The sequence below is a fragment of the Oncorhynchus tshawytscha genome, linkage group LG25 (assembly GCF_018296145.1).
Source record: "Oncorhynchus tshawytscha isolate Ot180627B linkage group LG25, Otsh_v2.0, whole genome shotgun sequence".
NCBI classification, from domain to species: Eukaryota; Metazoa; Chordata; class Actinopteri; order Salmoniformes; family Salmonidae; genus Oncorhynchus; species Oncorhynchus tshawytscha.
Window position 1 is genome coordinate 2,283,354 of NC_056453.1, and position 15,518 is coordinate 2,298,871.

General features: G+C 42.2%; 1 protein-coding gene across 2 annotated transcripts in view; it reads right to left on the reverse strand.

The window, feature by feature from the left end:
* Positions 1–4,391: 4,391 nt before the first annotated feature.
* The window catches only part of casp7 (caspase 7, apoptosis-related cysteine peptidase), a 31,166-nt gene continuing 20,039 nt past the window's right edge, over positions 4,392–15,518 (reverse strand). For both annotated transcript variants that reach the window (XM_024387347.2, XM_024387346.2), the window contains exons 3-7: positions 14,039–14,190; positions 12,944–13,072; positions 9,008–9,183; positions 8,307–8,445; positions 4,392–8,025 (exon numbers count right to left, since the gene is read on the reverse strand). In XM_024387347.2, the coding sequence (XP_024243115.1) occupies positions 7,799–8,025; positions 8,307–8,445; positions 9,008–9,183; positions 12,944–13,072; positions 14,039–14,190 (823 nt within the window). In that variant the 3' untranslated portion in view covers positions 4,392–7,798. The remainder of the gene's footprint in view (positions 8,026–8,306; positions 8,446–9,007; positions 9,184–12,943; positions 13,073–14,038; positions 14,191–15,518) is intronic.

A 15,518-nucleotide genomic window follows, 5' to 3' on the forward strand; every position in this document is an offset into this window, starting at 1 on the left:
TTGCAAACCCCACAAGACATGCCACCAGAGGTCTCTTCACAGTCCCCAAGTCCAGAACAGACTATTGGAGGAGCACAGTACTTCATAGAGCCATGACTACATGGAACTCTATTCCACATCAGGTAACTGATGCAAGCAGTAGAATCAGGTCAAAATACTCCTTATGGAACACCAGTCAAAAGTTTTAGAACACGTACTCATTCAAGGGTTTTTCATTTTTACTATTTTCTACATTGTTGAATAATAGTGAAGACGTCAAAACTATGAAATAACACATGGAATCACATAGTAACCAAAAAAGTGTTAAACAAATCAAAATATATTTTATATTCTAGATTCTTCAAATAACCACCCTTTGCCTTGATGACAGCTTTGCACACTTTTGACATTCTCTCAACCAATTCCTTGAGGTAGTCACCTGGAATGCATGTCAATTTTAACAGGTGTGCCTTCTTAAGTTCAAAGTTGTGGTAAATCGTTCCTTCTGAATGCGTACTTAACCAGCACAGCTACCACGGCATTCTGCAGCGATACGCCACCCCATCTGGTTTGCACTTAGACCCACAATGACCCAAAATCTCTAGATCACCTTTATTCCACACAGACAAAGCTCTTCCTCACCCTCCATTTGGCAAATCTAACCATAACACTATCCTGATTCCTGCTTACAAGCAAAAACTCAAACAGGAAGTACACAGCTCAATTAGGAAGTGGTCCAATGAAGTGGATGCTAAGCCGAAGGGGCTGTTTTGCTAGCACAGACTGGAATATGTTCTGGGATTCATTCGATGGCATTAAGGAGTTTACCACATCGGTCACCGGCTTCATTAATAAGTGCATCAAAGACATCATCTCCACAGTGACCGTACGTACTGTACATATCCCAACCCGAAGGCATGGATGACAGGCAACATCCGCACTGAGCTAAAGGCTAGAGCTGCCACTTTTAAGCAGTAAGACATTAACCCAGACACTTATAAGAAATCCCGCTATGCCCTCTGATGAACCATCAAACAGGCAAAGCATCAATACAGGACTACAATCGAATCCTACTACACCGCCTCTGGTGCTCATCGGAGAGACAGGGCTTGCAAACTATTGCGGATTACAAAGGGGAACCCCAGCCTGTGGTGGTTATTACTGTATTATCAAATGAGGGGAGAGAAACTTATCACACAAGTCAGAGTTATACTAAATCTTTATTCACTTATAAGGGAGCAAGGTCACTACATGCACACAGAGTGAATGGGGTTAGAGCTCTAATAATAAGGGGTTTATATAGAACTGCTTAGTCATGGTTGGTTCCACCCCTCCCCAGCAGATCAGGGCAATATAAGCTACCTTGCTTATTCTTGTGGTTATGTGTATCGGGTCATAGTGCACCAACAAGTGATAACGTTAGTTCCGTTACTCCTTTCTCCATCTCTTCTATCGTCCCACAGCTGTGCCCTTGAAAGATAGTAAAAGAACAGGATGGGCTGAAGAACTCTAGTCACTTTTCAGAGGCCCTTTTTTATGCCGTGTGACCAGGTTACTCAGAAGCATTGAGAAATGGAAACGATACAGGTCTATCTGTTCCTCAAGCTTATCTCTATCCCATGTCCTTGACTACACTCCTAGACCAGCTGCGGGGAGTGAATGTTGAAGAGATGAAACCTCCTTTCAGATGAGCTATACTCACTTCGAGGCAAACCAACACTGAACCATGCATGAGAGCATCAGCTGTTCCTGACGACTGTGTGATCACACTCTCCATAGCCGATGTGAGCAAGACCTTTAAACATTCACAAGGCCACAGGGCCAGACGGATTACCAGGATGCGTACTCCGAGCCTGCGCTAACCAGCTGGCAAGTGTTCACTGAAATGCTCAACATCTTCCTGACACATTATGTAATAACTACATGTTTCAAGCAGACCACCATAATCCCTGGGACCAAGAACGCCATGGTAACCTGTCTAAATGACTAAGGCCCCGTAGCACTCACATCTAACACCCGAACAGATCCATGGATGAAGCAATCTCTATTGCACTCCACACTGCCCTTTCGTACTTGGACAAAATGAACACCTATGTGAGAATGCTCAGCGTTCAACACCACAGTGCCCTCGAAGCTCATCCCTGGGACTGAACCCCCCCCCTGCAACTGGATCCTGGACTTCCAGACGGGCTCCCCCAGGAGGCGATGGTAGGCAACAACACACATGCCACACTGACCCTCATCAAGGGGACCCCCTCAGGGGTGCGTGCTTAGTCCCCTCCTGTACTCCCTGTTCACCCACGACTCCAACATCATTAAGTTCGCCGACGACAACGGTGGTAGGCCTGATCACCGGTGACGATGAAACAGCCAATATGGAGGAAGTCAGAGACCTGGCAGTGTTGCCAGGACAACAACCTCTCCCTCAACGTTAGTAAGACAAAGGAGCTGATCGTTGAGTACAGGAAATGGAGGGCCGAGCACAGCCCCTTTCACATCGACAAGGCTGTAGCGGAGAGGGTCGAGTGCGTCAATTTTCTTGGTGTCCACATCATTAAGGATCTATCATGGTCTAAACACACCAACACAGTCGTGTAGAGGGCACGACAATGCCTCTTCCCCTCAGGAGGCTGAAAAGATTTGGCATGGGCCCTCAGATCCTCAAATGTTCTACAGATACAGCATCGAGACCAACTTGACTGGCTGCATCACTGCTTGGTGTGGCAATTGCTTGGCATCTGACCGACCGCAAGGCATTAGAGGGCAGTGCATACGGACCAGCCGATCTCCCTGCCATCCGGGCAGTGTCAGAGACTCCAGCCACAAAAACAAGATTCTCTGGTCTGATGAAACCAAGATTGATCTCTTTGGCCTGAATGCCAAGTGTCACATCTGAAGGAAACCTGGCACCATCCCTACGGTTAAGCATAGTGGTGGCAGCATCATAATGTCAGGATGTCTTTCAGTGGCAGGGACTGGGAGACTAGCCAGGATCGAGGGAAAGATGGATGGAGAAAATTACAGAGATCCTTGATGAAAACCTGCTCCAGAGCGCTCCGGACCTTAGACTGGGATGAAGGTTCACCTTCCAACAGGACAATGACCCTAAGCACACAGCCAAGACAACACAGAAGTGGCTTTGGGACAAGTCTCGGAATGTCCTTGAGTGGTCCAGCCAGAGCCCGGACTTCAACCCAAATCGAACATCTCTGGAGAGACCTGAAAATATCGGTGCATCGACGCTCCCCATCCAACCTGACAGAGTTTGAGAGGATCCGTAGAGAATAATGGGATGAACTCCCCACATACAGGTATGCCAAGCTTGTAGCGTCATACCCAAGAAGTCTCGAGGCTGCAAACGCTGCCAAAGGTGCTTCAACAAAGTACTGAGTAAAGGGTCTGAATACTTATGTAAATGTCAATTCAGGTTTTTTTCATACATTTGCACATTTCTTAACTTGTTTTTGCGTTTGTCATAATGGGCTATTGTGTGTAGTTTGAGGGGGGAAATTTATTTCATGTATTTTAGAATAAGGCTGTAACGTATCAAAATGTGGAAAAAATTTTAGGGGTCTGAATACTTTCCGAATGCATTGTATATGTGGGGCTCCCGTGTAGCACAGTGATCTAAGACACACAGTGCAAGAGGCAGCAGGTAGCCTAGTGTTTAGAGTGTTGGGCCAGTAACCGGAAGGTTGCTGGATCAAATCCCAGAGCTGTCAAGGTGAAAATCTGTCGTTCTGCCCCTGAACAAGGCAGTTAACACACTGTGCCCCGCTAGGCTGTCATTACAAATACGATTTTGTTCTTAACTGACTTGCCTAGTTAAATAAAGGCTATAATTAAAGTAAGATCTTAGAAAAGAAAATAATTTTCACATTACTTGGTTCCTGCTGGATGGGGAAGGTTTTTATTTTTAGAACTCACAAAACAAATATGTTAGTATTGGATTCTTTCTGTCAAACACTACTGTAAACTATAAGGATTGTGGGAGGTCTCAAGATTTTACTGATAAGTGGGACCAAATAACATGTCAAGAGGGATGGGCCTAATTTTGTATACAAAAAGGTACTCCTGATCGCCAGTGATATGACAATTCTAGTTGTATGTGTGTAAAGAAAAAAATCTATTCCTGTGGTTTGTTAGGGTTACTTTTCTTTTCTAGTAGCAAAACAAATACACTCACCTAGCTGTAACAGATCAGGCTGACTAGCCTAAATACATTTCCCAGAGCTTGAAACACCCACCTAATGGTGAAACGATTTTTTTTACGCCCTTCGGACTTGGTGTGCAGGCCCTTAGGCATCTCTGAAAGTTTTCAATTGAACTGAATTGATAGATTGTAAATCCAGGATTAGCATGATTATACAACGTTATACGACACAAAATGACAAAAATAACCACACTACTCATTTCACAATAGAATCTTCATGTTTAATACAATAAAAGTGTGTTAACAAAGGCATTCATTTGATGTGAAGTAATTTAAACATTGTATTGCCCCAGATTCAAAGGGGGCTGCAGAGTATGGCAATATTTAGTAAATTCACAATAAAAACATTTTTTGGGTGGGGGGGGATTTGTCTCCCTAAACTATATATTTGTTTTTCCAAATCTTTTATAATATATTAATGAGGACAATAGCATTTAACACCGGAAAGCATTTAAAAAAATATTACTTCTAAAAATATGATTTTTCCCTTAAATTCCATTCCAAAACAAGTGGAGCTAACACTCCTTTCAATACAGAATGGGCACTACATCACTGATAAGAGATTCATGTGTCGAGAGGATTCAAGAGTGCCATCTGTGTGATTGACAGGTATGTGTAAAATGTCTACTCGGTCGCCAGCATACTGTTCACTATTGTGGTTCATAGAAATATTGTGTAATCAGGTAAAAAAAAAAGACTGATGCAAATAAAACTAAGATGGGGGGGAGGAGAAAATAGCAAAGCTAGCACCGGATGTTTTCCCAAAGTGACTAGCAAACTATGGAAGCAATCCTGTAAATTGCGCTGGAACGATGCAGCAACATTGGAAGAATGCAGTGTGCGAATTGAGACATGTGAATGATAACTTGTCACCACCAGTAATAGCTGCCTCTGCAGATGACAGAGTATTTCTGACTTTGGGACAAACATGCACTGAATATGCCATGACGACCTTAAATATGTATGTGTGCTTTTGAAAGCCACCAAAGTGCTGTCAATTGAAGGTATTAATGATCAAATGTATGTGACTATTAGACACTCAAACCATTTATCAATTGTCATGAGAATAACATTTAACAAACGTTTTGTGTTTCAGTTGTATAAACTTTCATACATTTCACGTATGTAAAATGTTCATGAATTAGATTTTTTAATTGAAGGACAATGCAAGGTGTCTTTAACCGTGGTAATAACTGACAATTTACCACACTGATATACAGTGAAACAATGTGGTCATTTGTGCTTTGAGACCAGATTCAGTTCACTTATCACATGGACTTCCTCCATTTTGACAAACAAATTCAGGCATACATCATTTTACAAGCAACGAAATGAGTGAATTTGTAGGCCAACATAAAGGGGTCTTTCAAAAGAAAAGTTAAATTATCCTTGGCCATTGATAAGAAGACATTGATAAGCCATATATTGATAATGTATACTGGGTATACCAAACATTAGGAACACCTTACTAATACTGAGTTGCCCTCAGAACAGTTTATTGGGGCATGGACTCTACAAGGTGTGGAAAGCGTTCCACAGCGATACTGGCCCATTTGACTCCAATGCTTCCCACAGTTGCGTCAAGTTGGCTGGATGTCCTTTGCGTGGTGGACCATTCTTGTAAAAAAAAACAGAAGCTTTGCAGTTCTTCACACAAACCGGTGCAAAGGCACCTAATACCATATCCCGTTTAAAGGTGCTTAAATCTTTTGTCTTGCCCATTCACCCTCTCAATGGAACACATGCACAATCTATGTCTCAAGGCTTACAAATTCTTCTTTAGCCCGTCTCCTCCCCTTCATATATACTGATTGAAGTGGATTTAACTAAGGGATCATAGCTTTCACCTGGTCAGTCTATGTCGTGGGAAGAGCAGGTGTTCTTAATGTTTTGTATACTCAGTGTAAATACATTGACTCCAGTGGATAAAGTTTACTGACAAGCTTCATCATCTTCAACCTAATGAATTCATGTGTACATATAAACTGGCAAAATCTCAAATCCTCCTTGCTTGTGGTATGATGGAACATTTCCTGTGCCCTTGACCAAAAAACACACAACGTTTTTTTTCATGCAACAGATTAGCACTCTTTCCTGACAATTGTGCCAGTGAAACTCAAAATCCACAAAAAATAAATCTCACTCACAAAGAAACCTGAGGATGACAGTAAAATGTAATCTTTAACAGTCACTGCTGGGAGTGCATTCTTGGTATGAATAGTTAAATTATTCGTACTTGACTTTGTTACCTCTGTTACATGGGATCATATGACAAGTGATTGCTCTTTGAGTGAGACCTAATCCCTTGTTAGGATTAATGATATTATAAAAACATTAAGACAAATAGCCAAAGATTTAAATTGTACATTTTCCAGCCGCTACCCTCCTGATTCAGTTGAAATTCAGCATATTGCCGTGATCTTTCATAAGGTAAGGTGCTTTTAAACTGACCCGTGTAGCCTACATTCTTAGACAACTATTATGCTGCTGCGATAAGCAAGTCCCCTCTAATAGTCTGATGTCCTTACACACTTAATGAGACGTGGCTCTCCCAACCAACTAGGATCCTTACAGGGAATGTTTGATCTGGTTTCCGTGTGGGTGTATAACGTCAGCAAATAATCCCCAAACACTTGTAGAACGTTCAGGTACGGTGTTTCATAAACACAGTGGCAGTGTCCAATTACCCATACTTGCGTTCTAAATAGAAGGCATGTTGAGTATGCGAAAAATGTTTAGTTTTATATTATGTGAACTTTATTACGCTTTAAAATGCCAAGATGTCATACTTATTTCAGCTTTTCATCCAGCAGAATTTGCTGCACACTACTTAGTAAGAGAACCATCTTTCGAGACCCACGTGTCTGACAACAGCTGATAATGGCAGTACTCAACGCAATTGCGCATTAGATTAGGCATTCTTAGTAGGATGAGGCTAGTATGCTGATATGAGTAGCTTACTGCATTTATTTTTACTGAACAGTGCATTCTAAATAGTATGTAGTACTATCAGTACCACAGTATGCAGCTTGAGTAGTAGGCAAGCCAGTTTTCGGACATGGCCAATGTCTCTAGAAATCTACTTCATGTCAAGAAATGCCCCCTTCCCTCCAAAACTAAAATAAATGCCCTGAGGCATAAATAATGTTAGCTGGGATCTTGGCCAATCAATCAAATGCTTGTACGCATGTCCAAATTTGGACAAGCTGGAAAATGAACAAGAACATTTTCAGATATTACAGATTTCAGATATAACTAATTTCTAACCTTTTAACAACCCTACAAAACTGGCAGCAAATTTCCTGGGTCAGTAAAATAACATGGATATTTCACACAGCCTGTTGACAAAAACCAGATCAAATGTGACATCATTATTCCTAGGAATAACCTGAAGAGGCAAGTATCACCACCAACACATGAACGCAGCGTGCCACTGTAGAAATTTATTTGGAGAGCTTGTTTTGTGCCCAGCTACGCTACACGTGCAAAACGGCATTCTCTCCCAAACCGCGCAGCATCCTGCTGGACCTGGATCAACCCTGAATTTTGAGACCACTCGGTTAGTGCGTGGTTTAGTTAGTCTCGTCAGTCTGTGGTCAATGACGGTCAGTTAAAATACAGCTCCTTGGTCAGCATGGAGACCACGCAGGGGATCTGCTTCTTCTCGCTGAAACGTGGGTCCTCGGACCAGGACTCGAAGCTGGTGGCTACCATGTAGTTGACACGTGTGAGGATCTGCATGATCTCCAGCTGCTTACCAAACTCATTGAGGACGTTGCAGAGTGCCTGGACAAACCAGGAGCCGCGCCCAGGGTTCCTCCACGAATAGTACCCTGGAAGAGTAGTTGCGTCACTCTCTCCAATTGGCACTGATGCGCGCACACACACTCACACACTTTACAAGTGCACAGACAGATTCTCTCACACAGTAACAAACACTATGGAAACAACTGGATAGTGGATGTGCATTACCAGCTACCATGGTTGATTGGAACAACCAGGGTGTGAGGTAGAGATGGTGGCTGTGGGATTTCTGTCAGACTATCAGTGCAAGGAACATTTAGGAGCGGGCGAACTAGTTTAGCTGGAAATGTACAAGAATGCTGTGGGTTACCTGGCACGGTGGAGTAGGCAAAAAGGAAATCTGCCTCGACAGGAATCTTGTGCCTGGGATTTGCATCCGTTTCCAGGGTATCATTGGGGGGCCCGGAATCAGTCTGTATGCCATCATCGAACTCAGAACCTCGACAAGCCTGGTGAATCAAATGAAAGTTGAGATCAGGAATATCTTTTCAAGGACCTAGTAAAAAGGGCAATATGTCTTATTAAGTTCTACAAATATGGCTGTATAGTTAGTAATCTGTCCATCAAGAAAAACAGTCACCTTGCATATAAATGGGATAACCATAATCTATATACATTTCTAAAAATAAGAGGTCCTGTAATTTAGCCTTGTGGAACACCATAAATGATTTACAAGTCCTTTTATTTCAAAACACTGCACAGCTCACTTCCAGACATTGGGTAAACTATCTAGTTTGCCATATGACCTAATAATCTTCACCTCAAATCAATTCTAAAATCTCAAAACATATGAAAAAGAAAATCCGCATCTTGTATTCTAGGGTTAGACAACCTTTCACGTTCTGGTTCGAACCAGGTGCCAACTGACAATATTTAACCATGATTAATCATCTACCTCTTCTATACGTTTAAGAAGCTAAGCTCAACAATAAATGCTTTAATCAAGCCTAGCTAGAACAAAAGCCTGGGCTTTGTAAAGCTGCCCAGCCCAGTGTTGGCTTTGGCCCTCACCTGGATGAAGAAGAGTTTGGGCTTGCCCACTAGACTCTTGCACATGTCACCCCTGAAGAGTGAGGTCATGCTCTTGATGGGCATGGCTCCGTCAGTGCCATAGATCATACCCTCCTCACCGTGACTCAGCAGGATGCAAGCAAAGCAGGAGCTGTCGCTGTGGTCCTCCTCTGAGGCTAGGACACACACACACACACACACACACACACACACACTTTTAGGGTTAAATAAACGTTTGAAATGCATTGCCATTCCCAGTTTCCTATTTATTGTCACCCTTATTTATGTGGGATGTCAATAAAAAGTAAGTAAAAGGTTACAGAAAAAAAAATCGTGGTCAATCAAGAATCGACTGTTCTTTCGACCAATCGACTGGCCCACATTTTCAAATGTGTGTCTTTCCATATCTTTCCATCCTTTGTGTTTAAAAAAAAAGCTAATGCTTTAAGCAAACTGTTTGATTACATAATTAAGACACACAAATGACTTGAGGGAGTCCGACTGCAATTGATTTGATTGTGCCGGGCTCAGACTTGCAGCGCTGTGTTAAAAAGCACTGTGGTTAAAAAAATATATTTTTAAAGGCAGTGAGTGACTGACTAGAACCCATTGTCTCTCTCTCCTCCCTGCTGTAGCGATCACCACAGAACATCAGTGTGTATCCCATGTTGCTGAAGCTGCAACATAATTACAGCCTTTCGGACTGAAAAGTTGTTACCGAAATCCAAAAAACATTCCCTATTCCCTCAACCCTTGCTCTCTTTGCGTGACAGGTGTACACATCGGATGCACGTGACCAATAGGGCCTGACCTATAGCCTATCATAACCACATCAATAAATTGGTTATAAACTCTGAACACGTGACAGCAAAACGGATGCAGACATGAATAAACTCAAAACGGGGGAATGTTTACTGGCTGCTCAGGCGTTAAAAAGGGAGTAAATGTGACTCGTTGTGGAAAATACTGGAGATCAAGAAAAATAAAGTAAGGAGCCAGCGCTGAGTGCTTGTCAAACAGGTGCTGTTAGGTTACAATATAATTTATCAATTAAACACAAAATAAATAAGTGTACCAGAGTCTGTTGTAACGTTTTTTTGTTGTAAAACCTTTAGCACAGCAAAGACTGTTTGTAGTCGCATTCAGTCGTGTATGCAAATTCTGAAATGGACCGGTTTAGGCCTATTTATTGTTTACGCTAATTATTCAATAGGTCACTTTGTTATTTTATTTTAAAACTAAAATGCTTGATTGCATTTCAAATCATGAATGACTCAAATGATTGATTGATATAGGCCTAAGTTAATTCCAGTATTAAGACAGGATTAAACAGGATGCGCTCATAGGCCTACTGATGATCATTATAATAAATCACTATAATATATTATAATAAGTAATGTCATCATCATAAAATAAGGAGATGATCAAGGAAAAAGGAGGGTTATTATAATAATAATAATAATAATACTAATAATAAATACCCATTTGGAACAGTGTAAACACAATCAATTCTAAGCAACACCAGAGGGGAAAAAACTAGACTTTATTACAGCATAACAAATATTAAAAACAGCTGAATTTGTGAAATTGTTTATCTGACATGTGGTTACATTAGACTTGTTGCTCAAGGACTCAGTAGGCTATTAAACAAATACTAAAACAGGCAACATAAGCAGGATCTGTCTTATTTCTGTAGATGCACAGTTAAAGTCAGAAGTTTACATACACTTTAGCCAAATACATTTAAACTCAGTTTATCACAAATCCTGACATTTAATCCTAGTAAAACATGTACTTCTTTCATCACATTCCCAGTGGGTCAGAAGTTAACATAAACAATTTACCAAATGCTAATTGAGTGTAACTTGGGTCAAATGTTTTGGGTAGCCTTCCACAAGCTTCCCACAATAAGTTGGGGGAATTTTGGCCCATTCCTCCTGACAGAGCTGGTGTAACCGAGTCAGGTTTGTAGGCCTCCTTGCTCATACAAGCTTTTTCAGTTCTGCCCACAAATGTGCTATACGATTGAGGTCAAGGCTTTGTGATGGCCACTCCAATACCTTGACTTTGTTGTCCTTAAGCCATTTTGCCACAAATTTGGAAGTGCTTCACGGTTGGGATGGTGTTCTTCGGCTTGCAAGCCTCTCTCTTTTTTCCTCCAAACATTATGATGGTCATTATGGCCAAACAGTTCTATTTTTGTTTCATCAGACCAGAGGACATTTCTCAAAAAACTACAATCTTTGTCCCCATGTGCAGTGGCAAACCGTAGTCTGGCTTTTTTTTATGGCGGTTTTGGAGCAGTGGCTTCTTCCTTGCTGAGCGGCCTTTCAGGTCATGTCGATATAGGACTCGTTTTTACTGTGGATAGAGATACCTTTGTTTCCTCCAGCATCTTCACAAGGTCCTTTGCTGTTGTTCTGGGATCGATTTGCACTTTTCGCACCAAAGTACGTTCATCTCTAGGAGACAGAATGCGTCTCCTTCCTGAGCGGTATGACGGCTGCGTGGTCCCATGGTGTTTATACTTGCGTACTATTGTTTGTACAGATGAACGTGGTACCTTCAGGCATTTGGACATTGCTCTCAAGGATGAACCAGACTTATGGAGGTCTACAATTTTTTTTCTGAGGTCTTGACTGATTTCTTTTGATATTCCCATGATGTCAAGCAAAGAGGCACCGAGTTTGAAGGTAGGCCTTAAAATACATCCACAGGTCCACCTCCAATTGACTCAAATGATGTCAATTAGCCTATCAGAAGCTTCTAAAGCCTTGACATAATTTTCTGAAATTTTCCAAGCCGTTTAATTAAAGGCACAGTCAACTTGGTGTATGTAAACTTCTGACCCACTGGAATTGTGATACAGTGAATTATAAGTGAAATAATCTGTCTGTAAACAATTGATGGAAAAATGACGTGTCATGCACAAAGTAGATGTCCTAACCGACTTGCCAAAACTATAGTTTGTTAACAAGAGATGCGGAGTGGTTGAAAAACGAGTTTTAATGACTCCAACCCAAGTGTATGCAAACTTCCGACTGCAACTGTCTATGGATGATGTATAAAGCCAGGCACATTTAACAGTTAGGCTGTTGATTATAGACCTAATTATGTTGGGGTTTCCTCTCTCCTCACTTTCCAAAGACAATTAAGGCAAGGACTGTTTTCTCATCTAACTCCACTGCTGCCTCCCCTGGTTAACTTGGCTATTATGCACATAGCAACATGGTCTAGGAAAAGGCACCATTTCAACAGCGCACTGATGTGTTTCAGAACCGACCACTGTCCAACGCGGGAGAAAGTGCATTTGTTATAAAATAATGTCACATTAGTGTTGCACCACTGTTCTTACATAATATAACCATATATCATTTCAGGAGCACATGTTTTAGTCTGATGGACTGTGCCATCCCCATGGACTCCACAAATGGATCAGTCCTCTCTGATTCACGCCTGTCTGAGTGGTGTCTTGTACACCAGTATTATAAATCATTTTTTCCCCCTACTGCTTGTCTAAAGAAATCTTGACCAACAGCCAATCGACCAGTCGACTGAATTGGGTCAGCCCTAAACAGCACTAAAAGAGAATGTGATGGTGTTGGTGCCCTGTTTGAAAATGTATGCACTTGAAACTGTAGGGGGGGATGACAGTAGACAGGGTACTCTCACTGAAGTCGCCCCTAGAATAGATACTTGGAACTGTAGGGGGGATGGCAGTGAGACAGGGTACTCTCACTGAAGTCGCCCCTAGAATAGATACTTGGAACTGTAGGGGGGATGGCAGTGAGACAGGGTACTCTCACTGAAGTCGCCCCTAGAATAGATACTTGGAACTGTAGGGGGGGGTGACAGTGAGACAGGGTACTCTCACTGAAGTCGCCACTAGAATAGATACTGATGTACGGACAATAATGTACTCAGTGTGTTACTCACCCTCTCGGAGAAGACGCTCCATCTTCTCACACGTCTGGTCGTTGTAGATGCAGACGTCGAAGCCCAGGCTCTTAAAGCACTTAAACAGTTCGCCTGCGTCTCGATCCGTGCCATTGCGTACATTCATCCCTGACAGATAATATGAACAGCATTCACTGTACTCTACATGTACAGAGTATAGCTTACACAGTGTTATACTGGCCATATAGTGGCCACTAAAATCAAACTATATCAAATGGCAGGGCTCCAGACTAACATTTTCCCCTATTGGCACTGGTGCCACTAACTTTTTCAGTTGGTGGCACGAGCCCATAATTTGGTCGCACCCAAAAATAAACAAAATTGCAGCGTCACTCAATAGAAACAATAAGAGTAATCACCTTATGAAGTCATTAAAAAGTATTTCAAGATGTGTCATAGAATACTGAGATGTTAGACGTAACAACTTATTTATTGAATACTATGTCCAATCAGCAATGTATGACTCAAGAAATTTCGATATGCAACATAATCCAGTGATTGTCATGAATTGAGTTGACAATCCTGTATTTAAAAATATATATATTTTACTGTCAAAATAGAGTTTCAGAAAGCTGAGATCCTCCTCTCTTTATCAGGTAGTTAACTTCCAAAGTAGCGTTTTGTCCCGCAATTGCATTTTGAAATGTTACACAATCAGAATGCATTTTTCGGGGTGCACGAGGGGGGGTGAAGAGAGAGAATGTGCGAGGCTCCCGCATTACAGCAACCGGCCCCAGTGAAACAGGCACAGTGGCAGGGCAGACACTTTCATTACAGGAATCATGACGTTAATGCACCTTCATGTTTGACCAAAAAATGGAATGTTCTGATTGAGGTGACCAGGTAGAATGTGGGGCTTGCACCCGTGTGACCAATTCAAAGCCAAGTCAAAGGGCTGCAAAATGTGACTAAATGGTCGCAGTCTGGAGCCCTGAGTGGAAATGAACAGTCTTATAAAGAGTAACTGTGTTACATAAATATATTAGTGTTGTATAAGTTTAATAAAGCAGTGTGGATAATATAAAAGTGTTAGACAACCATGTATCCAAGTCAACATAAAAGGTGATGCCATACCCGTCTTTTCGTCAAAGTTCTTGTTGTTGATTATGATGCACTTGCCCACTCGCTGATGGCTCATCTTATACTGGAATGTTGGTGAAACGATTCTGTAATGGCTTTCAGAGGAGTAGTCCTGCTCCCGCGTCTTGCCATCCTTATTCTTCTTACTGAGCCATAGGGACAGAGAAAAAAAAAGGTTAATTCAATCACATTTTATTGGTCACACTCGGACTCCCTAGTTAAATAAAAGGTAAAAAAATGTAAATACACCTTCAGCAGATGTTATTGCGGGTGTAGCAAAATGCTTGTGTTCCTAGCTCCAACTGTATATAACAATACACACATCTAAAAGTCAAATGATGGAATTAAGAAGTATATAAATATTAGATTGCTCAATGTCAGAGTGGTATTGACTGAAATACAGTAGAATAGAATACGTTATATACACATGAGTAAAGCAGTATGTAAAACATTATTTAAACATGATTAAAGTTGCCAGTGATTCCAAGTCTATGTATATAGGGCAGCAGCCTCAAGGTGGAAGGCTACGTAACCGGTGGAAGCCTGCTAGTGATTCCAAGTCTATGTATATAGGGCAGCAGCCTCAAGGTGCAGGGCTACGTAACCGGTGGAAGCCTGCTAGTGATTCCAAGTCTATGTATATAGGGCAGCAGCCTCAAGGTGGAAGCCTGCCAGTGATTCCAAGTCTATGTATATAGGGCAGCAGCCTCAAGGTGCAGGGCTACGTAACCGGTGGAAGCCTGCTAGTGATTCCAAGTCTATGTATATAGGGCAGCAGCCTCAAGGTGGAAGCCTGCTAGTGATTCCAAGTCTACGTATATAGGGCAGCAGCCTCAAGGTGGAAGCCTGCTAGTGATTCCAAGTCTACGTATATAGGGCAGCAGCCTCAAGGTGGAAGCCTGCTAGTGATTCCAAGTCTATGTATATAGGGCAGCAGCCTCAAGGTGGAAGCCTGCTAGTGATTCCAAGTCTACGTATATAGGGCAGCAGCCTCAAGGTGGAAGCCTGCTAGTGATTCCAAGTCTACGTATATAGGGCAGCAGCCTCAAGGTGGAAGCCTGCTAGTGATTCCAAGTCTATGTATATAGGGCAGCAGCCTCAAGGTGGAAGGCTACGTAACCGGTGGAAGCCTGCTAGTGATTCCAAGTCTATGTATATAGGGCAGCAGCCTCAAGGTGCAGGGCTACGTAACCGGTGGAAGCCTGCCAGTGATTCCAAGTCTATGTATATAGGGCAGCAGCCTCAAGGTGCAGGGCTACGTAACCGGTAGAAGCCTGCTAGTGATTCCAAGTCTATGTATATAGGGCAGCAGCCTCAAGGTGGAAGCCTGCTAGTGATTCCAAGTCTATGTATATGGGGCAGCAGCCTCAAGGTGGAAGCCTGCTAGTGATTCCAAGTCTATGTATATAGGGCAGCAGCCTCAAGGTGGAAGCCTGCTAGTGATTCCAAGTCTATGTATATAGGGCAGCAGCCT